The sequence below is a fragment of the Culex pipiens genome, chromosome 1 (assembly GCF_016801865.2).
Source record: "Culex pipiens pallens isolate TS chromosome 1, TS_CPP_V2, whole genome shotgun sequence".
In the NCBI taxonomy this organism is placed as follows: Eukaryota; Metazoa; Arthropoda; class Insecta; order Diptera; family Culicidae; genus Culex; species Culex pipiens.
Window position 1 is genome coordinate 24,182,332 of NC_068937.1, and position 27,661 is coordinate 24,209,992.

The 27,661-nt window shown below is 37.1% G+C and overlaps 2 protein-coding genes and 1 long non-coding RNA gene across 4 annotated transcripts in view; all 3 read right to left on the reverse strand.

Annotated features, from left to right (window-relative positions):
• LOC120414515 (endoplasmic reticulum resident protein 44) overlaps positions 1 to 17,493 on the reverse strand; it is a 53,907-nt gene extending 36,414 nt beyond the window's left edge. Inside the window, exons 1-3 of one of the 2 annotated variants that reach the window (XM_039575722.2) lie at positions 17,111 to 17,493; positions 12,718 to 12,793; positions 12,486 to 12,577 (exon numbers count right to left, since the gene is read on the reverse strand). In XM_039575722.2, coding sequence (XP_039431656.1) covers positions 12,486 to 12,577; positions 12,718 to 12,793; positions 17,111 to 17,158 — 216 coding nt within the window. In that variant the 5' untranslated portion in view covers positions 17,159 to 17,493. The remainder of the gene's footprint in view (positions 1 to 12,485; positions 12,578 to 12,717; positions 12,794 to 17,110) is intronic. The other variant, XM_039575723.2, reaches the window with a different exon arrangement.
• LOC120414517 (uncharacterized) lies at positions 44 to 908 on the reverse strand. The gene has a single exon (XM_039575726.2). It carries the CDS (start codon positions 626 to 628, stop codon positions 59 to 61), a length of 570 nt encoding a protein of 189 aa, XP_039431660.1. The 5' UTR covers positions 629 to 908; the 3' UTR covers positions 44 to 58.
• A 4,519-nt stretch (positions 17,494 to 22,012) lies between the features above and the next one.
• LOC128093831 (uncharacterized) lies at positions 22,013 to 22,989 on the reverse strand. The gene is made up of 3 exons (XR_008212782.1): positions 22,883 to 22,989; positions 22,409 to 22,823; positions 22,013 to 22,348 (listed from the first exon to the last, which is right to left on the reverse strand). It is a non-coding gene; the product is annotated as an uncharacterized LOC128093831 (long non-coding RNA).
• Between the last annotated feature and the right edge of the window lie 4,672 nt (positions 22,990 to 27,661).

The window sequence follows — 27,661 nt, forward strand, 5'->3', positions numbered from 1 at the left end:
CAAAGAAGCCTTTATTCTACCATAATTTCAAAAACAAACAAACAACTGTCAATCAATCTCACATGCCCTTCGTGATCCGGTAGTAGAACCGCAGCTGCATCACGACCACGTCACTCGGGCGCAGAAACTCCCACGTCATGCGCCACAGCCCCGAGGGAACCACCGGCGGAATAAACGACGCGTCCGGGACCAAATTCCTGAGCCAGTACGCCCCCTTCGGAAACGGACAGTACTGCTTGGTGCCCTTCACCAGCTGCGGCAGGTTGCTACTGTTGGCCCACATGTACTGGAAGTCCGCGTACTCGTCCACCATGAACTGGCAGGCCTTCTTCCGCGGGACCTTCATCGGGTACTCGTTGAACTGGTTGTTCCCCATCGTACTGTACGCTACCCGGACCGAAAACTCGTACGACGCGTCCAGGTCCTTGTGCAGGTCGAGCGTTCCGTCCAGCGCGAACACGGTCCGGTTGTACTTGCGGACGCGCACCTTGGAGAAGTCGGCGATCTCCTCGCCACCGATCTGCTCGATGCGTTCCATCTGCATCTTGACCCGGCTTAGGCAGGATCCGGATGGCAGAGTTCCGAGGATGCTCGCGAAGGCCAGCAGCGTTGATACGGACGATTTCATGGCAACTGTGATTGTTTTGAACCGTTGACAAGCTGTTTATATAGACCGTAGAGGGCACGTGGTAACGTCACGTTCGGACCATGATCGTACAATTGTACCTTGTTTTAAAGGCAAGATAGCATCGCGCGCGCAGTACGATTGGAGTTGAACAAATTGGAAACTAGAATTCGAATTGTATTAATCACGTGGAAAATTTCGCTTTCAATTGTTTGCTACACCCAAAGGAAAGTAACGCTGCAGAATGGATTATCCTGATCTTGCTACAACTATTGACAGGTTTTGTTTCAAATTGCGCATGAAACGCGCTCGTCCATTTTGAACACTTGTAAACTTGACAGCGTTTTGAACTCCAAACCACCTTTGCTCTCTCTCTCTCTTATTTTTCTCGTTACAGTACTGAGGGTAGCCACTACACGGAGAAAAATGAGTTCCCAAAATAGTGAACAAGCGTTCATGAAGTTCGGAACCACGAAAAAAGTGTTCAAGTTGAATGGTACGATTTTGAAAAACGTACCATGAAATTTGAATACTTTGTTCGTGGTTCCGAATTTCATGAACGCTTGTTCACGATTTTGAGAACTCATTTTTCTCCGTGTAGGGTGACAATAAAACAAACGACATCGGGGACACAATTCTTTGGACAAAAATAAGGTTCTGTGCAAATTTTGAGACAAATCGGCTGAGGATTAAGGGTCCCTATAGATCGTTGATGTTTGTATGGGAAAATTCACAAAAATGTAATCAGGAAAAACATCGCATCGGAACTTAGCCAGTAGGTGGCGCAGGTCTCGCCCATAATTGTCCCAAAGTGAGATTCTTGTATTTTCTTATATACTTCCTTTATAACCCTTAAAAATACGGTATTTTGTGAGAAATTGAGTATTTAAACAACAACAAAAAGTCTAATATTGTCACAAATTACCCAATTTAAGTATTTGTAAAAAATACAGTATTCTGTTTATTTTTTGTTTTTTTTTACAAGAGGAAACTCTAATAAATAATAAATAAATAAAATTTAATAAATAAAAGTACAAACAAAATTTCACTTCATTTGGTACTCATGTTGCAAATTGTGAAAATTTAATTACTTTCGAAAAAAATCGGTATTTTGTGAACAATTTTGAGAATTTCTATAGTTCTTTTTTTTTTTGAATAGGTCCTGTAAACATATGAAACATAATAGCTTATAGGAACCTTTCAAAAAAAGCTCTAGATTAAATTAATATAAATTTTATACTTTGAAACTTAGTACATTTAGAAAAATATATATTCTTAGTGAAAGCATTGAAAATTTAATATGGTTGAATAATAATTTAATTTAATTGTCAGTTTTTCACTAACTAAACATACTAAAACTTCAAAAAATTTAAGAATATAGCAACCTTAAAAATTCAAAAAATCATAAAATTCTATAATTTTAACATTCATTTTTTATTATTTTTTCCTCCCGGCAAATCGACTCAAGGTAGAAAGAGGCAGGCAACAGTTACAATTATGCTACTGTCATAAATTTTCAAAATGAAAATTAGAATTTTTTTTTAATAATTATAAGATTCTAGGTTTGAAACTGATGAATTCAAAATGTGTACTTATATTTATGACTGAACAATAATTAATCAATCTAGAATTCAAAAAATTTAATTTAAAAAATTCATTTTAATTAAACACTTCAAAACATTCAAATTCAAATAAAAAATAACAGAAATTAAAAACACAAAAAATAAACATTTGAAAGTTTGAAAAACGAAAAACGAAAACGAGCTCCAAAATTCTTAAATTTTTTAACAACAAAAATCTATTATTTGAAAAAAAACAGAAACTTTTAATGGATAACAACTGCACAAATGTAATTGTTACAGCAACCTAATAAAATGAAATGAAATGAAAAGAAACTTTTAATTTTTAAAACACTTCCAAAACCCCGATTATCCGAAGGTTTCAAACTTAGTTCTTAGTTTCATGTTGAATAATTTTAGGAGTCATATGAAAGGTCAGAGACCAACACATTTTTAAACATAAAAATGTCGTGATTTGATTGTTGGAAGATAAAAAAAAATAGGTTCTTAAAATAATTAACAAATTTTGGAAAAGAAAAATCAAAAGGAAGGATTTGTTTTTGCTCAAAATAATAAAAAATAGGGAATAATTTCCAGTCAAAATCTTTTAATTTTCTGGCAATACATTTCTTCAATTCAAAAAAAGAAAAAAAAACAAATTATAATTTAAAATTCAGAAATCCCAAAATTCAAAATTCTAAAGTTCTAAAATTTAAAAAAATAAAATTTTAATCTTTGAAAAATAAATACACAATAATTTAAGCATTTTAAATTAAATCGAATCTCTAATCAAGTCTCTACTACTAAAAGGTTTAAGTTCAGAGATCAACATTTTTGATTTGGTTTTTGAATCTTTCAATCTTTTGTACAAGAAAATAAAAAGCAAAAAATGTGTTTTTGCTAAGAATTATAAAAGGGGAACGTCATAAACAAAATCATTAAATTTGGCAGCAATCTTCTGAAGTTCCACCATCGAATAATTTGAAAATTCATATATCCTTGAATTTAAAAATGAAATATTTAAAAAAATCTGACATTATAAAATTTTAAATTCAAAAATTTATCAATTGATGGATTGGCAAATTGAAAAATTCAAAACCAACCATATTTTAATATTTATTTATTTTTCCTTTTTAAATATTTTTTTTAACTTTCTGCATTTTTTAATTTGTAAACTTTATATATTTACTTTAGTTTTTTTTTTCAGTTTATTGAATTAATCATTTTTAAATTTTATTATTTTTTTTATTATTTTAATTATTGAAATTTTGAATTCATGAATCTTTGAATAATTTGATTTTTTATTTTGGATTTCCAGATTTTATTTTTTTTTATAATAGTTTAGGCTGGTACAAATATTAAAAAAGATTGTGTCACCCTTCAAAATCGAGGTTTTTTCAATAAACTACAAAATTTCAATTAGGTACGATCAGCTGAAATCAATTTAAAATGAATTTCCCTGCGTTAAGAAATACCAGAATTCCGAAAAAACGTATTTTTCATCGAAAAATAAAAACACTAAAAAAGTTTAAAAACTCTGCCATTTGCTGTTACTCGACTGTAAATTTTTTTTGAACATGTCATTTTAAGGGACATTTAATGTTCTTTTCGAATCTACATTGACCCATAAGGGTCATTTTTTTATTTAGAACAAGATTTTTCACTACAAGATTTCGTGTTTTTTCTAACTTTGCAGAGTTATTTTTTAGAGTGTAACAAAATTGATATATAAACAACAAAACATTTTAATATACTTTTTTCATTCAATTGTTGAGATTTTGGGACTATGGCTTGTTTTTAAATTCTTATATATTTTTTTGTTTTTTTTTGGCCTCAATTATTTGTGGACCACTTCTTAACCGTTTCTTGAGTGATGTTTTTTATTTGTTTTGAGTTTTGCGTTCCTTCCGAGCTCCGTACTAGCCTTATGGTTTGACGTTTGCTGAGGAAGTGAAAATTTTGAACCTAATGGGCAAGTAGCAATTTGCCAAGAAAAAAGTGAAGAGGGATATATTTATTGCATTATTTCTAATTTCCGAGGAAAACGTGAATTATTCTTGCCCACCAAAATGAAGATAATGACAGCACGAACCATTCTCAAGTGGCAGATTTCTGCCAGATTTGGTGAAAGGCACGATTTCGTTTGGTAGACCTAAAATAGGTACTAGGCCCAAAATAGGGACAAAAACCCTAGGCTATTGCTTGCATACATCAATGCAAAAGTGTCGGGGTAAATATTTTTATCAGATTTCCAGACAAATCATTATTTTATCATTCTTCAAAGTTTAAACGAAGCGTTACGAATCCACTGCGTACGAGCAGGACCGTAGCTGCCGATGAACTGAAGTTCATGTTCGAACAGTACAGCTCTAGTCAATGTTCAGCTGACAAGCTCTGGTCAATGTACGATCCAATCTTGCATTCCAAACAAGAGATCAGCTCGCGTACCGGAAGTCACGATACCCGTCCGCTAGGGCTATAAAAGCAGCCTGCTGATCTCATGATTCGGCGCAAAGCCAGTTCGACACTTGACGCAACCATGCAATCGGTCACGACGACCTTCCTGGTCGCACTCGCGGTCCTCGGCTGTTTACCCACGGAGTCCAGCTCGGAGCAGGAGATGAACCTTCAGCTGGAGCGCTTCGAGCAGATCGACGGCGCGGACATCATCGACTCGTCCAAGCTGCGCGTCCGCAAGTACAACCGGACCACGTTCGTTCTGGACGGGTCGATCGAGCTGTTCACGGATCTGGACAACGCGTACGAGGTCACGGTCAAGGTCGCGTACAGCACCCTCGGGAACAACCAGTTCAACGAGTACCCGATGAAGCTGCCCCGGAAGAGCATCTGCGCCTTCATGGTCGACGAGTACGTCGAGTACCAGTACATCTGGGCCGACAGCACCAATCTGCCGCACGTCGAAAAGGGCACCGAGGAGTTCTGTCCGTTTCCGAAGGGCGAGTACTGGTTTAAGGAGCTGGTGCCGGATGCGTCCTTTCTACCGCCGGTCATTCCGGCCGGGCTGTGGCGCATGACGTGGGAGTTTCTGCGCCCGAACGACGAGATCGTGATGCAGCTGCGGTTCTTCTACCGGGTCACGAAGGGGAAGACCAAGTAGGAGGGGAAATGAGGTTAGGTTTTAAATTCAGGGTATCCGGGGAAAGTTGGTGTTGGAAATTCATGTTATGATTTATTAAACGAACTAGAACAATATACAGCAGTCTTCAACATTATCTCAAGTCTTGAAGGAACTCAATCCGTCAACTCCGATTCTCACCACGTGCTCATCTGTCAAAGTAGTCAGACATTGTCCTCGTACAAATGATCTAATATCAATGTAGTACAAATCAAGGTCAAATTGGTAAGAACATGACTTCCAGAACCCTCTTGTTGGACAACGCTTGTTCTCTGAATCTAGTTCAGTGCGACAAGCTGAACAACCTCAGGTCTCCGTACGATGTAATCAAACTTCCCAAACATGACGCTTCGAGTAGCTCGGCGGCGAAGGCCTCGTCGAATCTTCCAATTTTCGTCCAAAATCGGTACGATTTTCTTGTTTACTTACTTACAAAACGAACCTTGCGTTTAGTCTTTTCTTTTCAATGTTCACTGTTCAGTAGAGGTGGGCAAATCCGCTTTTTTTAAGGAGCCGCTCATTTTCGTTCGCTCATTAAAAAGCCGCTCTTTTGAATGGCACTTTCACTTTTTTGCCTTTCTTACTAAAGAAAGGTATAGGTTTTACTTTAAGGCTGGACGTCATTTCCAGCTTCGTAAATATGTCGATTCAGCATGAATTTTAATCGGAAAAATCGTCAAAAAATCACACTGCATCGATTTTCGACGCTTCGTCGCCAAGCCGACAAGTTGTCAAGTTGAGCTTCGAATACTGGCGCGAGAATGCTGGCGCATCTATTTTGTGGCTCGACTTATACTCGTTTTGTAGTAGCTTGTCTACCGATGTTTCCTACAACATGTATGATATCGTAGCTTTTCGGTTTCTTTTGCTCTGTCCTTTTTTGCATAACTGTCCAATGTTTATGCAAAAACTTTTTTGACATAGGACATTCATCCGGCTACAATCAATTTGTTTCCCGTGCGCTCCTAAAATCGCCTAAATGTAGACTTCATTATCGTAATTTTATTTAACAGGGTTCATTGGATTTTAATAGGAGCTTTCCAAGCTTTCATCGTTTATATCGTTTTCAAAGTTTTCAATGCTGGCGACGCCAATGGCTTTCTACCTAAGGTTCTCGCGATTGAGTGTGTAGTGGTGCGGTTGTTGAAAATAGCTATCTCTGACTCTGTCACTTTCTTAGAAGCTGAATGGCTAGCTTCCCTGCACCGTGCGGCACACGCGGTTCATCGAAGCTAAAAAACCAAAACCGCGGTGTGCGTTGCCACACGGAGAGACCGGCCGGGGCAAATCTAAGAAAATCTTGGTTAATTTAACTAAAAGTATGGGTTAATTTTTTACACAGCTTTTTTTCAACAATCGATTGTTGATTTTGTTAACCCGAAATTGCTGACCACCAGTACCTAAAATTAACTAAAAAAATAGTTGAAATTGCCATTTTTGTTGGTTAAATGGCCGAAAAAAATTCTAGCAGTCGACTGCTAGAATATTTTTTTCAGAAAATTAACTAAAAATTTCTTGTTTTCAGCTGAAATATTGTGGAATATTCTGTTAAAAACTGGCTGGGACATATATTTCAACTATTTTTCAACTATTTTTTTTCGTTGTATCAACCGAAATATTTTTGCATGCAGCAAATTATTAGTGGTTTATAACAAAACATTTCTTAATTAGACATAATTTATGTAAGTGTTGATACATATTTTCGTTAATTATCTAACGATATAGGCTGGGCCGAATTTCTAGCTATATTTTAACTAATGCCTTACTTGAATACAGAAAAATATTCGTACTTGTAGTCAATAATTAGCTGTTGTTAGCAATACTTTTATTGAATTAGCAGTAAATTTCGTAATAATAGCTCCAAAAAAATGCTGAGTGTTTTTATATTCGCATTCATTCTGCCTAAAAAATTAACGTTTTGTACTAATTTGTTTTTTTGTTTGCATTAAGTTGTTAAATAACTGTTAAAAAGCATAAAAAAAAACATTTTTTTTAACTGTTGTTATAAAACATGTAAAGTTTGACTAATATTTTAAAAAATTACGTTGCATTAATCTAAAAAAATAATAAAAAGCATATTACAAATTTTGTTAAACATATTTAAAAAAGATGTTTAATTTCTCGTGAATTCCTTAAAAATAGAAACCGAGCAAAATTTTCAACAAGTTTTACGCCTATATTTTTATTATGTTGTATAAATTAAGTGTTGTATTCACTTACCATCACTGTGAAATCATCCGATAAGTCATCATCATCTACAACGGTCTCAGGTTTAGTTATTTTTCTTGTGGTGGGATACAGAAATTTCACCACCTTTTGCTGCAAATAGACATGTGAAATTTATTAGTAATTTAATACAAAATTCTTAATTTCGGCTATAAACTGAAAAAAAGGAACGTAAATAAATGTAATTATAATGAGGAAAGAAGAAATATCAATAATGCTACTTACCAAGCTTGCATTGATTTATCAATTACTTTTGGCAACACACTTTCACTGCATTTGATTCAATTTATTCAACGTACTCTGATTCCTGAAAAAAATATTTTGAGTTTTACTTACCATTTTTTTGAGCAGCCGTGTTGCAACAAAACTTTTTAGATAATAATTATCTTCTTTTATATATTTTTATTTTTTGATATTTTACTTCATTTCTATTTGTTATGTTGTCATGTGTACGCATTTCTATGTATTTTATAATTGATGACTGAAAAAAATGATTTATTAAGATTTTATCCGTCGTAAGCACGAAGCTTTTTAATGATTCAGTTTTCTAATAAGAATCACATAAGATAAATTATTGTGCAAAAATAAACCCATACTTACTTGGATTAACCAACATTTTGTTAAATTTGCCCGGGCTACTCTATCCGTGAAGAGTTGGCCCGCATCTCCCTTCTCTCTTTCCTTCAAACATTCTTATAACGTGTTCAACTCACTCGCATTAAAGGTCCTCATGGCGAAGGTCATCCTCTTGCTCTTCATAGTTTATCACCTGCAAAGAAATCATCAACAAACCTACTCACCAATTCCACCTCCCCAGTTGCAACACTTTGATTTGCCACTTCAACATTAGCTAAATAGTGTAATTTTCACCTTTCACATCCTCTCACTTCATAATTAACAACACAAACTCAACAAATCGACCGCTCTCGTTCGAATCCTGACTTCAAATGACAGACGTAAACAAACCCAAGTTCATCTTTTAAATATTTCACCAATTATTAATTATATTCAACCAATAAAATTTTTGATTTTCCTAAAACCAAAGCTAACAGTCGAGCACGTTCATTCGAGTTCGGGAAATCTGTTAGCTTTTTGCCTTTAGCGTTTTCAACAAACAGGTTATTAAATTATTGCTGAATTTTGGTTAATTTAACTGAAAATTGGCAGTGACAAGTACGTTTTTGTTAAAATTTACGAAAGTAAAATCAACAATTTTAATTGTTAAAATTTCTGGGCACAGTCTCTCCGTGCACTGGTGCATGGGAAGCTTGCTATGATCGCGTTTGTCATAAACGTTTGTTTGATTACAAACGTACAAACATATTGTACGATTGAATATATTCTTTTGGTGAAAATTGCGTTTTTTATTTCTTTTGAATACAATACTTTGCTTTCGTCATAAGACTTTCTTTTGTGCTGACGTTATAAATAAACAAAGTCGATATTATGAATTGAAAAAAGTTTTACCATTGTTATATTCTTTAGTAAGAAAGGCTCTATCTCACCCCAGGTGGGATTAAATCTGGTTTTTCAAAATATAGACGAAAAGCATATTTTTTAAGAATGGTGTGATTTTTAAAGCTATTTAAAAAAAAAAAACAAATAACTAAAAACGAGAAGATCCCCTTTAACACCATTGGTCTTGGCGATCTCTATGTCAACATTTCTACTTGAACCTAAACGTTTGAATGATTGAATGGCATCCAAACTTAAATCTAGGACTTTGGAGAAATTGCCATTCATTTTAAAATGGCGTTTATTTCTTCCAAAATTGAACTAATGCTGATATTTTACTAAGAGAAAATATTCTTTTAACTTTTTTCTACATTCTGATTTGATCGATAAAGTCTATAAACTGAAGTTTATTTTGGCAAAAGGACATCAAACGTTCAAAGATTGACATCAATGCTATTGAGAGTCTTTCAATATATATTGATGTTGCTATAGACTCCCCAATGAAATATAACGATTCAGCTCTAAAAATGTTAGAAAATATCCCCTCATTAACATGACGTTTTTATCCTAAAGAGCTTGAAAAAGTACACTAAGGGACAATGTTGGGATGATTTTATATTAGCATTGAAATATATGAAATTAAAATTTTTAATTCTCAAAAACAAATTTAACACTTCAATTTGTTGGAAATTCAATTAATTATATTTATTAATAAATTATTCCATTTTTGGAACGGTTCTTTCGAAAGATCGGAGTTTAAAAAAGAACCGCGGTTCTTTTTTTGTGAGCTATGATTCGTTGGCTCTTTTTAATGAACCGGCTCTTTGAGCGGCTCGCTCTTTTTTTGCCCACCTCAACTGTTCAGCCAGATCTACTGCGTTGCGTTAGCCGCAAAGAAGATTCTGTGAAAGGATCTACAAAACACGACCCGAATAGGGTGTAGAGACTTCATTTTGGAGCTTGGGCATCAACTCCCAAATATGAGCTGGATTTTGTCGTTTTTTTTTCGACTTAACACCATGATAGCCGTACATTGCCGGCTGCTCCCATCTCCACCGCACACCAGAGACAAGGATAAAGGATAGGGATTGGGAAGACGGAAATGGTTGATGCTCCACTTTTTCAACAGGACAAGGGAAAATCTCTCTCGAGTAAGTTTCGCGGTTTTGAGAAATTTTAAAAATCTAATTATATAAAAAAATTATAACAAATTTCACTGCATTTGATACCTATATCGCAAAATTTGAAGTATTTTGGAAAAATGTATTTCGTGGAAACTTTAGTATTTAAAAAAAAACTCTAATAAAGTGGAAAAGCATAAACTTTTTAGTTTCGTTTGATACCCATATTGCATCGCAACAATACGATATTTTGTGAAAATTTGAGTATTTTATTAAAAAAATCTAATAATCTGAAAATGAATAATAAATTTTGCTTCGTTTGATACCCATATTGCAAATGATGTAAATTTGAGTACTTCCGAAAAAATACGGTTTTTTGTGAAAGTTGGAGTATTTTATAAAAACTGATAATGTGAAAATTTATAACAATTTTCGCTTAGTTTGATACCCATATTGCAAATAATAAAATTTTGAGTATTTTAGAAAAAAATGAAATTTTGTGAAAATTTGAGTATTTTATTAAAAAAAATCTAATAATGTAAAAAACAAGTTTCACTTCGTTGACACTCATATCACAAATTATGAAAATTTTATTTATATTTTGTAAAAATTTGAGTATTTCGTAAAAAAATCTAATAACGTGAAAATGTATAGTTAATTTCGATTCGTTTGATACCCATATTGCAAATTTTAGAAAATTTTGGGTATTTTGTGAAAATGTCAGTATTTAAACAAGAACTCTAATAAAGTTATTTGCATACCAAATTTTGCTCCGTTTGATAATAATATTACAAATTAAGAATATTTGGGTACTTCAGAAAAAATACGATATTTTGTGAAAATTTGAGTATTTGATGAAATAATCTAATAATGTGAAAATGTATAACACATTTCGCTTCGTTTGAACCCATATTACAAATTTTGAAAATATGAGTATTTTTGAAAAAATACGAAATTTTGTGAAAATTTTAGTAGTTTTCCAAAACAAAACTCTTAAACAAGTGACAAGGCTTTGATCGTTGAAAAGATTATCGATTTTTTTTGTACCAAGAATTTTGTGAACCAATTTGTTGTTGTTGAACGCAAGGATGCCAGATGCACAGATTTGTCTGTGTTTCACAGATTTGTCTGTGATTCGCAGACTTTTGAGCTTGTGCCAGACATTTTTTGAGGTGCACAGACTTTTAGAAAACTTCATTAAATTAATATTTTATGAAAATATTTGTCGAAATTTATTTCATTAGTCTTCAAATGCTCAAATAAGCGATTTCTGATGGTTTTCAATGACTGTAAATTGAAATATTTGAATTTTAGACAAATGCACAGACATACACAGCCTTTTTCCAGACATTTAAAAAAAGCAAGTGGCATTGACAGTTATTTTTTACATTTTATTCGTTTGGTTTACTGCAAATTTTATTTTCAGTTTTTTCCTCTTTCCCCTCAAAAATCCCCGAAAAAGCAATAGAAATACTATTGTATTGTATAATGTATTTAAAAGATGAGCAGTTCTCTACCGAAACCGGAAATGGATTTTGTTTGTATTTTTTTTTTTAATTGCCTCAAACTTTGTTGGGGCCTTCCCTATGACCAAATAAGCTGTATGTCAGCAACCAGAGGCCCAATCTTCAAAGCCTCTTAAACAAGTTTATAGCAAATTATCTAAAGTTAAAAAAATACTTTCAGAAATGGTCAATATTTATAAAGATCGAAAAACTGCTAATATTTCGCTGAAATCAAAATCAAAAAATCTGTAAAGCACTTTTCGATTGCGAATTCAATTTTACATTAAAAAAATTAGGTAATTTTTTGTGTATGAGATTTAGTTTATTTTCCAAAAATCACTATTGTTTCAAAAAATAATAACTCGGCGGCAGAATTATTTACCATACTTTTCTACGGCTCAAAAGTTGAGGGGTTTTGTCCCCTAAAACATATCAAAAAATCCCGAAAATCGAAAAATACATATTTTGGGAAATTGATTTTTTGTAAAAAAAACAGCAGCCTTTTTTTTGTGTACCTATTTTTTTCTGAATATTCCTCAACAATACCTACAACTTTGCCCAAGACACTAAATTGATCAGAAAATTTATTCAAAAGTTACAGATTATCGAATATTTACGTACCATTTTTGTATGGACTGCTGCCAAAATTGTATGGAGACTTGTATGGGTGAACCAATGAAACAAAATAGCTTCTTTGGTCCATAGGGAAAAAAGTGCAGACCCCTTTCCCTTCTTGGTACTTAAACTTCAAGTACCAAAATGCAACATTTTCGTAACGCTCGCCACACTTTTCGTTTTCTCTGGATTGACACCGCAGCAGAAATAGAGCCCTTAGGACAAAGTTCTTTTGTTACTCACCTTGTCGGCCGCCTCGTCAAAGATGGGCTGCAAAATGTTGCTGAACCGGCACCATTCCGCGTAGAAATTGATAAATACTAGTTCATTAGAAGCTGCAAAAAAAAAGGTGGGAAGATAACGTTTTAGTGAGGTATCATCAATTGTCTTATCAGGAAGAATCATTTGAGTTGTCGTCAGACAAGATATTCCACTTTTGAGACTTTTTAGTGATAAGAGAGTGAGACGAACTCACCTAACGTCATATCCAGATTCTCACTGTTGAGCTGCACCGCTCCGCTGTCCGTGGGATTGTAGAACAGGTAGACCACCTAAAAAAACAAGGAAAAGGGTTAAGATCAGCATGAACATTTCGCTTGCATAACTTCATAATTAAGTCAAATTGATTCATGAAATCGAAAGTCGACGAATCTTTGTTTCTTTTTTTTTTGGGGAAGTCCATGTCCGAAGCAGCGAGTCTCGGAATTGGCGCTTGAAACAACGCGAGGCACAGAGGAAATGCAAATAACCCAACGTGTGTGTTGACGATGGTTATGAAACATGAAGATGCCAATGACTCGTCTTCACTGAATCTCTCTCTCTCTGGGGTTGGAGTCTGGAGTCGACCCAGTTGAACCGGTTGATCATCTTGGTCGACTTAATTGGGATGAGTCGAGAGTGTCACACACCGCCTACGTCACAACCTGACTTAGTCGAAGTCGTGGCACAAGTCTGGCGATATTATCAGCAATTGTAGTAACAGCTCACGCACAAGTGCTTATTTTGCCATTAGCAACCTCAGACAATGGCTTATCATTCACAGTTTTTTTGTTCAGAACCGGAATTTTCCCATAAAGTCCCACCACCAAAACAGCTGAAAACGAGCCAAATTCATATCATCAAGGTAGGCCGAGCCCGAATCGGAGTGCCGTTTTTCTACGCTCGATTATGTGTGGTGGTGGTGCCCGGGAAGACGGTAATAACTCAATCCATGCCATTTCAATAACAAATACTGTTAAAATAACAGAAAATGTTATAAAATCTTCTTGAAAAATCCTTTTTTGCATAAGAGTTTCATATAAGTTTATGTTATCATAACAAAATTTGTTATTAGTCTGATATTAGTTGAAAGCCAAAACAACTTGAGAATAACATTTTTTGTTATGGAAGAATAACTCACACTGTTATTAGGATGATAGAATTAGTTGTTAAAATAACAAAAAATAATAACAGATTTGTTCGAAGAATAACTAAAAATGTTATTACAATAACAATTCAATAACAAAAAAATCATAACGACGAATAACAAATTTTGTTATAAACAACATAAAATGTTATTGGCCTAGTATTTTCAAATATCAAAAAATGTTATTCCCAAGTTATTTCCTTCTGCTCGGGTGTGACTAAACAACAACAAAACATTGCCGACGACTACTGCGTTTACGACTACGATCTCAGTGTATGCGGCAAATGCAAAATGTCAAACGCTGATTCGTCCAGCGAGGCCCGGCTAAGCGGCTCACCACTATCAACTCAACGAAGTTTACTAACACTAGTGTGAAGCTAGTAGTTAGTGACAAAGCACTAGTTTGGGGTTAGGGTGGTTCTAAAATTATAATTATCCACATTTTTCTTGATATTTTTGGCGCTGCTCAGTGAAAAAATGCTTGAAATTTTTGCGCACGAAAATGGCTCGATTTTGGCTAGATTTTTCTAACAGCTTTTATTTCTTTCATTGACTTCGATAAAAATAAGGGAAATTTTCTGTTAAAGAGTATCATGTAGAGGCATGTGTGCTCAGAACAAATGCATCCCTTCGATTTGCAATAAAATAAATAAGGTAAACGTTGTCTCAGCTGCTTTCAAGAAAGAATAAGAATGCCTTTGCACAATGTGATACAAAATCATCAAGGTAACACAATTAAATATAAGCTATCTGCTTTGAATATATCAAATTTAATCTGAGTCTGGCAGAAATTTAAAAAAATCAAAATAAAGGGCAGAAGAGGGTTCAATACGAACGGCCGGCAGTGAAATTACGATAAAATATAAATTTTGGAGATTTCTACTAAGGTCCTAAATTTTTTTTCGAGGATTTTTATTTTTTCCATGTTCAGCACCTTTTAGCACAACTTTTGTTCTACGAAAAAAAAAATACTTCTCTTGTTTTATGTATTTCTTGTTTTATTTTCAGTATTTTAATTTACATTTATCTTGTTTTTGGTAGTATTTGCCTATTCTACCACCTCCTATAATTACATTTTGTTTTTTCTAATTTTTCCATGTTTTTCAATTTTATGCTTGTTTTTTTCACATTTGTTGCTATATAATGGCACCATTATCATTCAAATTGTAAAAAAAACTACGTAGAGGCATCGTCTAGGACATTACAAAAATTACTACATATTTCTTTTTACTCAAAATATAGGAAATGTACTAACATTTCCTATATTTTAAGTCTTTTTACAAAACACAGCCGAATTTGACCTCTAAAAAAATACATTTTTAAAAACATTGGACAAGACACATAAAGCAAGAAAAACTTCCAACCCTAAAATTTTCTAAAATTTTAAGAGTTTTTCTTTTCAGTGCTTTTTATAGATCAAAAATCGGTTGAAAACGGATTTTTGGCGAATTTTTAGATGGAAGCGGGGTTGGGTTGTTTTTAGGAGCCGCTCATTTTCGCTCGCTCATTAAAATGTGCGGCTCTTTTAGACGGCTCTTTCATCCTTTTCCAAATTTTGATGAAAAGGCAATTTAAAAAATGGTGTGATTTTTAAGGTTTATTTTTTATCGGACCCCGAGCAGACGGAAATAACGCTGGAATAACATTTTTTGATATTGGAAAATACTAGGCCAATAACATTTTATGTTATTTATAACAAGATTTGTTATTCGCCGTTATGATTTTTTTTTGTTATTGGATTGTTATTGTAATAACAGTCGACTAATAACTTTTTTTTAGTTATTTTTCGAACAAATATTGGTTATTATTTATTGTTATTTTAACAACTAATCCAATCATCCCAATAACAGTTGGAGTTATTCTTCCATAACAAAAAATGTTATTCCATAGCTGTGTTGGCTTTCAACCAATATCAGGCCTATAACAAATTTTGTTATGATAACATAAACTGTTATTGAACCCTTATGCAAAAATTGATACTTCAAGAAGATTCCATAACACTTTCTGTTATTTTAACAGTATTTGTTATTGATATGGCATGAATTTTATTATTACCGTATGCCCGGGTATTTGTTATTGAAATGGCATGAATTTAGTTATTACCGTCTGTTCGGGACTTTAATAAATTATTAGAAAAAAAAACTTACACGAGAAGATTCGCTTGAAACCAATAAATTTCTGATCTAAACGTTCAAATAATTGAATGGGGAGATCACTCAAACTGAAATCTTTGAATTAAAAAAAAATGATTATTTCATTTTTGTGTTTTTGATTTGTGTTTTTAATTAGAATACGTTTTTAGCAAAGTTGTAACTATTATTTATCTCACAAAAAAAGGATTTTATTTAAAGTCAATAAACTTAGTTTACAAAAAAAAACATTAAATTGTGATTTCTCCAATGAACTTAAACGCATATACCTACTTTAAAAATATTTGCAACGCACTGAATTTTGAAAATCTATAAACATATCTAGATTTTTAAACAAACAATTGTTGCGTTTTGTGTGTTTTTTAAACCGATTTGAGTCAGAGGTATTCAAAGACACCCAAAAGTAAAAACTGAAATTTGGTTTATAGGACCTTTAAAAAAAACTCTAGATATCTAGAATGTTTTATTACAAGTTTTTTTTATTTATGCAAGAAATTTTGTCATTTGAGCAACTTTGTTGCACAAAAATCTTCACTTTTCTTATTTTGTGTTGTTTTTCATCAATTTAAAGTATTTTTTTGTGACGGAGGAGAGGTATGGCCTCTTTTATTTTTAACATTTGAAAAAAGACGTATTTTCCATAATTTGCAGTCTGAAATGGTGATTAATGAGAAATTTTGTGTCAAAAGGACTTTAATGTAAAATATGATGCACTCAATTTAACATTGGCGAAATAGTTTAAGTATCGAAACAATTCAATGTTTAAAATATTTTCAAAATTCAGAGAATTAGCAAGCAAAATAAGTGCTTCCTTAACACCGACGAGAAGGTCAAGTATCTAGAAAGCATACAATTGTGAAGGAAATCTAGCGCTTATCAATTTTTATATCCCTTCACAGAATCTTCTTTGCGGTTAACTCAACACAGTGAGGCTGGCTACCTCAATATTGATGTAAATTTGGGCGTAATCTTACCACAATAATTTAAGGTTATTTTCTGTAGGGATACATGAATATTTTTCATATTCTGCATTTTTTAAAATCTTGAGACAAATTCAGTAAATTTAAATATTCAAGCGACCACCCTAGGGCACAGCCAAATCTTCAAGTTTTGTTGCACCCACTAAAAATACTCCAAAAAATAGCATCATTTCAGGAAGAAAATCGAAACCCAAAATCTCCAGCAGCCAAAAAGAAGCAGACAGGTGTGGCATGCCGGGCGAGGGTGGTACGGAAGAGCGGAAGAACAGAACGGAAAATTAACCCTTTTTGATCGAAATTAGACCAACCAACCAACCAACCAATTAGACTCACCATCAAATAGCTGAATATCGCCGACTTTGCACTGCTCAGCACATTCATTTTTGATTTTTTTTTAGAAGTTTTTCTTTCCCGTGACGAACTAAGGGGGTGGAATTCACTGCCGGAACCCAAAACTAATTAAAACCACCGCGACGAGATCTTCCGGAACTGTTCCGACGAAAAGTTGTTCCAGTAATTTCCAACCAAAGTTGCTGACGACGACCCGCGCGAACCGCTGCTGCTGCGTTTTGTGAGATCGAAATTGAGTGTGATGCGGCGACGACCGACGAACCGAACAGCAGCCAGCGAGTCCACCAAAATTAGACAAAATTTTTGACAACCTGACGGTTTTCTGTTTCTTTTCTTTCGGACTTTTCCTTCCCTTTTGAGCGATAGAAGCGCACGTCAGCGGATCGGAATGACAGCTGCGCAGCGCTGTCACTGTCAGATGAAAAATGCGCAGGGTGGAGGAGAGAAAAATGCCAGGGCCCTGTCGTGGCTGTAATTTCTAGAAGAGTGGATAACCATTTTGATGGCCATTTTTTACAAAACATTTAGTGTAAATAAAAAATCTGAAAATGAAAAAAAAATTCCGCGTATAGTTGATGGATGCCCTCTTAGCTTTATCGTTTGTATAAATATAAAATCAACATAAAAACATCATGATTATGAAATAAATCTGAAGATTGGGATTCTATCTTGAAATACATAAATCCACCAAACATCTCGAGCACAACAACAACAAACAACTCTTTCACTGTCAAACCAATGTGATGTAAAGAGAAGTAACGTTGTTTTGATTTTTAACAATCGTTTATAGAGTAATCTACGTGCGCATGTGTTGCGTATACCTACACGAAAGAAAGTGAGGTTAAATTTTGTCCGGTCAGCAAAATCAAATGGTGCGCTAGTGTGCGTACGCGAAACGTCATAAAGCTCTATTCGTTTAAAACTATTTCTCGATTAAATTTTCAAAAGGCCCTATCTGCGTAGGAAACCCATGAGGGATAGAGACCCTAAATAGGGAGACTGGTCTAAGCTTGCTAAATCGATCTGGCAACGTATGTTTTGAGCTTGGCAACACTGATAAGTTTTGCTGGGCGTAAAGGCAAATGCTCGTTTGGATACGTCAAACTCGCGTCTGTTTGGGTACGTCAAATTCACTTCGTCCGGTCTCCCTATTTAGGATCTCTAATGAGGGATAGGTTGTTTTGAAAATTTAATCTAGATTTCATCACACAAAGAAAAAATACTCTAAATTTAAAAAGATCGTTCGTTGGATTAAAAGTTCGCGTTGGTGAATATTCGTAGAAAGTTCAAACTTTTTAATTTAAAAGTTGGAAAGTTTTTGATACTACCATGCACTTCTGGAACAAAATCGTTGTATCGGTAAAAGTTTTTTACTTTTATTATAAGAAGAAACTTTTTATGGCAACAATAAATAACATTTAACATTACAGTTGTGTGGAGTGATACACCCTGTTGCGGTGTAAGTGAGCGCACTCCATTGGATCGAGTCGAATAGGCCCCTCGTACGATGGACTTGAAGCAGCCATGCACTGACAGTGCATGGACGCAGCCATCGAACGGTTCGATGACAGCTGACAAATCAAGTCTAGCTCGCGTCCTCTTTCCTCGTGCGACGCTCGGCCGGATCGGATGCAGGACTGCACCGGTTTCCTCGGCAGACGATTCCTGGTACGGATCTGGGATCACACATTGGCGACCGTGACGGAGTTGTAATTCATTACAACTTTTGAGAACCTACGGGGAATCGTCTGCCGGGGAAGATTTTTTTTTTTAGTTTCTACAGGCGGAGTGTGTTTTGTTGGGTAGGCGAAGTGCTGCTGCTGGTTGACGGTGTGAAAGGTTTAGTTTGAGTGAGTAAGGGAGTTGCTGCTTGAAGGTGTTTTATTTTGCGGAGCGTGGTCTAAAGGAGTGTGCAGAAGTGTTTTCAGGTCTTGACGAGAGTCTGGGAAAAGAGCTTTCTTTTAAGGAATTTTCCAAAATATTGTTTGTTTCCTTAAAAGGTCTTCTGAAGAGTTGGCGTTCGAGCGAGAAAGGTGCTGCGGACGCCTGGGCAAAATAGGACAAAGTTGGCGCACCGCGGTGAAGGTAATAAGTGGAAATCGTGTTTGACAGAAATGCGAGTAAATTGGTATATGTAATCGCGTAGGGCACGGTGGGTCAAATGGGCCCGCCGTGGAAAATAGCCTGGAAGGCCGCGATTAGTGGAACATTTTGTCGCGTTGGGCACGGTGGGTCAGATGAGCCCACCGTGGTAAATAGCCTGGAAGGCCGCGATAGTTCCTAGAAAAAATGAATCGCGTTGGGCACGGAGGTCAGATGGGCCTGCCGTGGTAAGTAGCCTGGAAGGCCGCGATTAGTGGAACATTTTGTCGCGTTGAGCACGGTGGGTCAGATTGGCCCGCCGTGGTAAATAGCCTGAAAGGCCGCGATAGTTCCTAGAAAAAATGAATCGCGTTGGGCACGGAGGTCAGATGGGCCTGCCGTGGTAAGTAGCCTGGAAGGCCGCGATTAGAGGAAAATTTTGTCGCGTTGGGCACGGTGGGTCAGATTGGCCCGCCGTGGTAAATAGCCTGGAAGGCCGCGATAGTTCCTAGAAAAAATGAATCGCGTTGGGCACGGAGGTCAGATGGGCCTGCCGTGGTAAGTAGCCTGGAAGGCCGCGATTAGAGGAAAATTTTGTCGCGTTGGGCACGGTGGGTCAGATTGGCCCGCCGTGGTAAATAGCCTGGAAGGCCGCGATAGTTCCTAGAAAAAATGAATCGCGTTGGGCACGGAGGTCAGATGGGCCTGCCGTGGTAAGTAGCCTGGAAGGCCGCGATTAGAGGAAAATTTTGTCGCGTTGGGCACGGTGGGTCAGATTGGCCCGCCGTGGTAAATAGCCTGGAAGGCCGCGATAGTTCCTAGAAAAAATGAATCGCGTTGGGCACGGAGGTCAGATGGGCCTGCCGTGGTAAGTAGCCTGGAAGGCCGCGATTAGAGGAAAATTTTGTCGCGTTGGGCACGGTGGGTCAGATTGGCCCGCCGTGGTAAATAGCCTGGAAGGCCGCGATAGTTCCTAGAAAAAATGAATCGCGTTGGGCACGGAGGTCAGATGGGCCTGCCGTGGTAAGTAGCCTGGAAGGCCGCGATTAGAGGAAAATTTTGTCGCGTTGGGCACGGTGGGTCAGATTGGCCCGCCGTGGTAAATAGCCTGGAAGGCCGCGATAGTTCCTAGAAAAAATGAATCGCGTTGGGCACGGAGGTCAGATGGGCCTGCCGTGGTAAGTAGCCTGGAAGGCCGCGATTAGTGGAACATTTTGTCGCGTTGGGCACGGTGGGTCAGATTGGCCCGCCGTGGTAAATAGCCAGGAAGGCCGCGATAGTTCCTAGAAAAAATGAATCGCGTTGGGCACGGAGGTCAGATGGGCCTGCCGTGGTAAGTAGCCTGGAAGGCCGCGATTAGTGTAACATTTTGTCGCGTTGGGCACGGAGGTCAGATTGGCCCACCGTGGTAAATAGCCTGGAAGGCCGCGATTGTTCCAAGAAAAGATTGAGTCGTGTGGGCACGGTAGGCCGGTTTGACGTGGTAAAAGCCTGAAAAGCAGCTATTGTTGTTAGTATATTAGAAAAAGGTGATCCAGACTGACTCACTGTGGCTGAAAAGCCTGAAACAATCAAAATGCTGAATTGTTGGTAATTGAGGTTGTTTGTGAAGAAGGCTATATTGTTTGGAATGCTGTCGTGAACAATGGATGGCAAAGCTGTTATAGGATGTTGATGGTACGCTTAACAGTGACTTTTTAAGCGTAAACTTGGGCAAGAAAATATCGAGGAATGGCGTTTCGAAAACAAGTGGAGGAAATGTGTTAGAATTATGAGAACAAGAAAAATAAAAGAAAAAGATTTCTGGGCTAAGAAGTATAATGAAGTAATTGTTTAAAAAGATCGAGAGTTAAATAGAGAGAGAGAAAGATAGATAGATAAAGATAGAGAGAGATAGATAGAGAGAGATCAAGATATATATAGAGAGAGAGAAATATATAGAGAGAGAGAAAGATAGAGAGAGAGAGAAAGATAGAGAGAGAGGCAAGGATAGAGAGAGGGAGAGATACAAAGATATAGAGAGAGGCAAAGACAGAGAGAGAGAAAGATAGATGGAGAGAGAGAGAGAGAAAGATAGAGAGATATAAAGAGAAAGATAGAGAAAGATAGAGAGAGAGAAAGATAGATAGATAGAGAGAAAGATAATTTCTTAATCTTTTTATAGATTGATGGTGTTTATCTAATCATAATTGAATCTTGTATAACTGAAACTAAGAAGAAATATTGTGGAAGCAGACTAAAATCAAAATACGAGAGCAAAGCTGTTGCGCCATAGGCTGATGTACACGCTAACGACTTCGGTTTGGTGCAGCGCGCATAATATCGGATAGGTTTGAATATCGCGACTACGAAATTTTTCACGAGCTACCACTACTTAATTGGGCTAGATCTAAAATTGGCCGAAAAAATTTAATGCAGATATGTACAAACAGTTGACCGAGTCATGGACTAGCAGCTAAAGAGCGAGCCGATGGTGGATCAAAAGAAATATGTGGCACAAAACATGGAAGATTTTTTTTTATGGAGAAGAGGAGAGATGTGTGGAGTGATACACCCTGTTGCGGTGTAAGTGAGCGCACTCCATTGGATCGAGTCGAATAGGCCCCTCGTACGATGGACTTGACGCAGCCATGCACTGACAGTGCATGGACGCAGCCATCGAACGGTTCGGTGACAGCTGACAAAGCAAGTCTAGCTCGCGTCCTCTTTTCTCGTGCGACGCTCGGCCGGATCGGATGCAGGACTGCACCGGTTTCCTCGGCAGACGATTCCCGGTACGGATCTGGGATCACACAACAGTGATGATTTTCGAAAAATGTGATGGATTTTATTTCTATTTTTATTTTAATATTAAAACTGCTGCTTATGCTGCTTAACATCGCGGCCTACATTTTGGAGCGCGACAGCGATGTAGAGAACAGGGTGGTCTCGTTGCCGGCCATCATCAGGACAGGCTTGGAGGAGTTGGCCATTGGGTGTTAATTCGGGAAGGTAAGTCGACGTTTTCCGACTGGGAAGTGAAGCGCCTGAACCGATAGTTCCCGATCACATCGTCCTCCTTCGGAATGGCACAGATGTTGCCAGTTCATCCGGCCGAAGCTGCGCCGTCGCGAGTTGAGAGTTTGCGGGCGGGAGTTGCTGAAAGAGTTTGAAAGTAAATTAAATTGGCTAGACACTGAACACATTCTCAATACTCACCGGTGACTTCTTCGGTATTCCAGGAAGATTTTCTTTATCAGGTTCGTCGGATATCGCTCCAACCTCTGGAAGTAATCCGAGTACGACAGCTTCAGGACCTGCGGCTTTCGTACAGACGGTTCTTCCAGAACTGGTGCAAACTGTTCTTCCGGATGTTTATGTAATACTCGTCAAACATGTCCCGCACCGAGAAATGGACTGCGGACCCTCAGGACATCCCACACTGTCCCGTCATCACTTCCGGCACATAATGCTGCTGATGGTCGTAAACCGCCGGTACCGAGTGCAACATCCGCGCTGACAACCTCCGATCGCTTCTCGTCGTTTCCCTCTTCCGTCGGATCCTTCTCCTCACCGTTAAAATTAACTTTATCGAATACAACCGGTGCAAATTCACATCCGCATAAACGGCGTCCTACAAAAACAAACAAAATCAAACACAAACGCCACCAAACACCCAAGCTTCCTTCTTACCCATTTCGGTCGTGAAACAGCTGCAGATCCGGCAGGAAGCTGGCCTCATCCTTTTGAAAACCAACTTTCCCCTAATCCCCTAACCTTGTTCCGCACCATCCTCCTTCCTTGATTGACGTCGTGGACCCCCACTCACTAACCACCGGAATCACCTAAACGTTTGTTTACATTTTGGACTTAGACGTACACGGTTTCACGAGAACGACAAAATGAAAGAAATTATACAGTCGAATTAAAAGTTAAAACTTTTAAATAAGTTAGCAATGAGATTTTCAAAAACTGTAGCATTAAAAGTTTTCATTTTCAAAACAAGAAAAAAACTTTTAATGTAGCAAATTTTAACCACTTATTAATTTAAAAGTAAGTTACTTTTGTCATTACCATAATATTTTTTTGTGTGATTAATTTAGAATGTCGCGTCCCTCGAGCGAATCCGCAAAAAAAATTAGCAAGATGTATTTACTTTTTTGTTTGATACTTTTTAGTCTGTACCCCGTTGAACTGTCTTTTTTTACACGGGACATACACTTACTATCAAACCAATCGTTTGGTAGTGTGTGTATGCTCCGTGTAAAGTTGGTGTCAAACAAAAAAGTGACCCCATTCGTTTGACAACAATAGAGTTATCTACGTGCGCATGTATTGCGTGTACGTACACGATGGATTTCTAGGTTAAATTTTGTACCCGCCAGCAAAAACAAATGGTAAGCTAGTGTGCGTGAGATCGGCCTTAGATAACTCTATTGGTGTCAAACCATCGGGGTTTGAGTGTAGGTACATACCGTCATCAGGGGTGACATTGGGTCTGGAAGGTGAGATTAGGTCTTACAAATTTCAGCCTTTTTGTATGACCCAATCTCACCCTTCAGACCTAATGTCACCCCTGATAACACTAACCAAAATGATTCGCACCCTTAGCAACTTGACGTTTGCGGGGAGAGTCGAAAAAATGAAAACAAATCTCTTCGTCAAAAGAATGTTTACATGTCGAGATGGATCTTCTACGGTCTTAGACGTCAACAGACAGAGCAAAGAAAAAAAAAAAGAATGTTTACATTTCGACGCCAACATTTCAAAAAGCATCATGTACAAACCATGCGTTTTGAGAAAAACGTATTTGAATGTTGAGCATCCATTTTCAAATGTTCTAATAATAACAAACGATGAAAAACGTTGCTTTTATTGATACTTGACCATCCAAGCTCAATAAAACATTATTTCCGTAATTTTATTTAAGAAAAACAAACATAACTCCTTTTGAAATCACCAACGTCTATATCACCCTTTTGTCATTGAGGGTGACGATTTGTTATGATTCGTTTTTCTTCGCCGAATGTACATGTCGCTTTGTTCATGTTGCTTTTTTTTCGTCACGAGGTTCATGTAGTCTTTTGTTTGACAGGTTGACAGGGTTATATAAACAGGGACTGCTGATGGCAGAGATTTTGTTTATGTTACTTTATTTAAAATCATGATTAAACAGACTTTACTGAAGTAACTTTTGCTCATTTTTGGTGGAGAGGTAGCTTATTAGGAGTACTTTCAGAATATGCAATAACCCAGAAAATGTCAAAATGTACATGATGCCTTTTGAAATGTTAGCGTCGATTTGGCGATTATTTAAAGATACCGATGCCTCTGTGCTCTACAATGATTGAGATTTGTTTTAGATAAATAAATCTTTATCCGAGACTTTATCCTCTTAATCAGTGAATTAAAATGGGGTTCACTGTGGATTAGGGTAACAATAACAAAAAATCGACATCAGGGATACCCTGTGATCCGATTCTTTAGGCAAAAATAAGTAACTGAGCCATATTTGGGCCAAATCGGTTATGGTTAAGGGGTCGCTTTTTATTGTTGAAGTTTATATGGGGAAAATCGCAAATATGCAGAAAAACATCGTTTCAGTATTTTTCTGCCAAGTGGCGCGGGTCTTGCCCAAAATTGTCCAAATGTGAGATTCTTGTAGGAAATTTCATTCCCTACAACTTTGTCGAAGGGTGCAAAACGATCATCGCATTGCTAATAACTCACCAGGATCAACTCGGATCGTTTTGCACCCTTGGACAAAGTTGTAGGAAATAAAATTTCCTACAAGAATCTCACACTTGGACAATTTTGAGCGGAACATGCGCCACCTGCTGGCAAAATCTTGAAGCGATTTTTTTCCCCGTACATTTAAGCGATTTTCCTCATATAAACTTCAACGATAAAAAGCAACCCCTTAACCTTAACCGATTTGGCTCAAAATTGGCACAGTTACTTATTATTGCCTGAAACATCGATCCAGGGGGTAGGGGAACCATACCCATTTTCAGCCTATTTCTATTATCGGCTTATCAGCACTTTGATCATGAATTACAGCTTTCATAAAGTGTTTTCGACTGTTCCAAAGTCATAAATAGCTCAAGTAAAAGTGAGCAATCAACTGTCCATTGTTGAAACATCTGAAAATGAGCATGAGCATGAGCATGAGAGACCACCCATGGTTGTCCTTCTCCGTTGCTGAACAGGACCGTAATATCCTATCAGCACAACCGATCATACGCTTCAACGATCTAGTGATGTTTCCCTTATCAACAGCATGCATGAATGCGCTGAAAAGATAAAACATCAAGATCATCAAAACTAGAGCTGCCGCAGATATAAAACAGTCGTTGGCCACCAACGGCGCCCGCCATGTCAGTTTGTAGATCTCGGAGGGGACGGGACGGGAATGTTAGTTAGCACAGGCTGCTACCAAGGGTGGGTTCTATACGATATCCACACCCCCGCGTGTGCCGGAAACTACTTCTACTTGGGATTTTGTTAGTAGGGAAGGGTAATGGTCAGGATTCATCATAGAAGATGATGATGTGACCCAAATAATCGATATGTTTTGTTTAATGGGGTGATGTATTATTCCCAAGGCAAGCAATCGGATGCTGCGGTTGAGACTATTCCCGTTTATATGTGATTTATTAACGATTAGATGGATTATCCTAGACAGCCGGCTGTGGAAAGATAAAACCACAAAAAAAAATATTTAACAGGTAAGATATTCAACTCTACGTAAAGTTCTTGTGGATCATAGAAGATTTCAACTTATGAAAAGTTATAAGATTAGCGACCGATAACTAATGTGTTTGAAGCTACAAGAAGGGCATGACTATCGCGTAGAAGGAATACTCGTTATCGCGCTCTCCGAGCTATAATGCTTTATAATGAGATTTTTTTTCACGCGTTTTACGGGAAACGTCTTTTCGAATTTTAAATTTATACCTCGCAAGCGTATAGTGAACCTACAAAACAAATACTTTCGAATCGTATAAATAATACAAGGAAAAACTTTTATCGAACAAACGAACGAACGAACGCGCAAAACAAAACTGACCCGACGCGTTGCTCATCAGTCTAAACTAACATTAATATAAAAATTGATCACACGACCACCGAAAAACGCTACCCGTTCGTTCTTATATCAGCAGTAAGCTTGCCCTGAAACCAAATATTTCATTAGTAATTTACATATTCTTTCATTCATTCATTCATTCACTCAGCCAATCACACTACAAAACTAATTAATTTAAATTACTGCCTTAAAATGTTCAGTGGAAAATTTTGCGTTTAAAACATATTATTGCAAACTTTGCACTAAATTCTCTACCCTTGCAAATAATATCTGCACACCAAATATTTGCACACTTGAAAAATCTACAAAAGCATTTACCACATTGATCACACAAAAAACTGTGGTATACTATATCTATTGAAAAGTATCCATCGCGATCCATTGCGATCAATTTTGACATTTCGACGCCAACGAATAATTTCAAGAAAATTTACCGCGGCCAACCAAAATCAAATTAACAATGCAACTCCAATCTCAGTAAACTATCCGGTGTGACGCGACGCGAATACCGACATTCATTGAGCCTACCTCTTTATGTTTCATCTACCCTGTGTCAATCTGTCAAATAGCAAAAAAAACACACACACATACACCCGCACACACTCAACCTCCATTCGTCCCTTGCTCATCACGTTATGTAAAGGAGCGTTCTTTTATTACGTAACCCAAAAAAAAAATGATTTTTCGACTATCTCCCCTCTCGTAACAAAATTTCCATACAAATTTTAAAAATGTTGTATGGAGCGTAAAACAGCTTTCGACCCCCTTCCCCCCCGACTGCGTTACGTAATAAAAGAACTCTCTCTCATCAGACAGAGAAAAACCAAATCAAAACGGGCTCACCAAAGTTGCTGCCAAACTGTAGACTCTCGCTTCACTCTCAGCAACACTCTCTCCTGGCCATCATCAACGCCTCGCACAGATCACGATGATGCTTCGACCGTTCTCGCTCTCATCATCAGGAGCGTGGCCGACAACACGCCACGCACACGAACAAAGCTCGATGCCAGCCGTCTGAATCATCGCGCTTCCCGTCTCGCTCCAACACACAACTCCTCGCTGCACCACCACGAAAGAGACGCAAAGCGGACAGAGAGGCCTTTTTCTTTTCCGTTCTGTATCCTACCACTACACTAACACATGGCATCCACGGCCCTGCTTATAAAAAGCTTCCATCATGGAATCACTCGGAAATACAAATTTATTTCCTCAAAAACCACACTATTTCCGCGGAAATTTCAGAAAACTTCATCATTCCCACACTACAATTATTCACGTGCACTGAATGGAACATTTTTGACGACGCCAATTATAACATTGCACCGGAAAAATCTAATCTAAAACTCGCGAACAAAACTAACCGACCGAACTGGGCAAACAGTCGA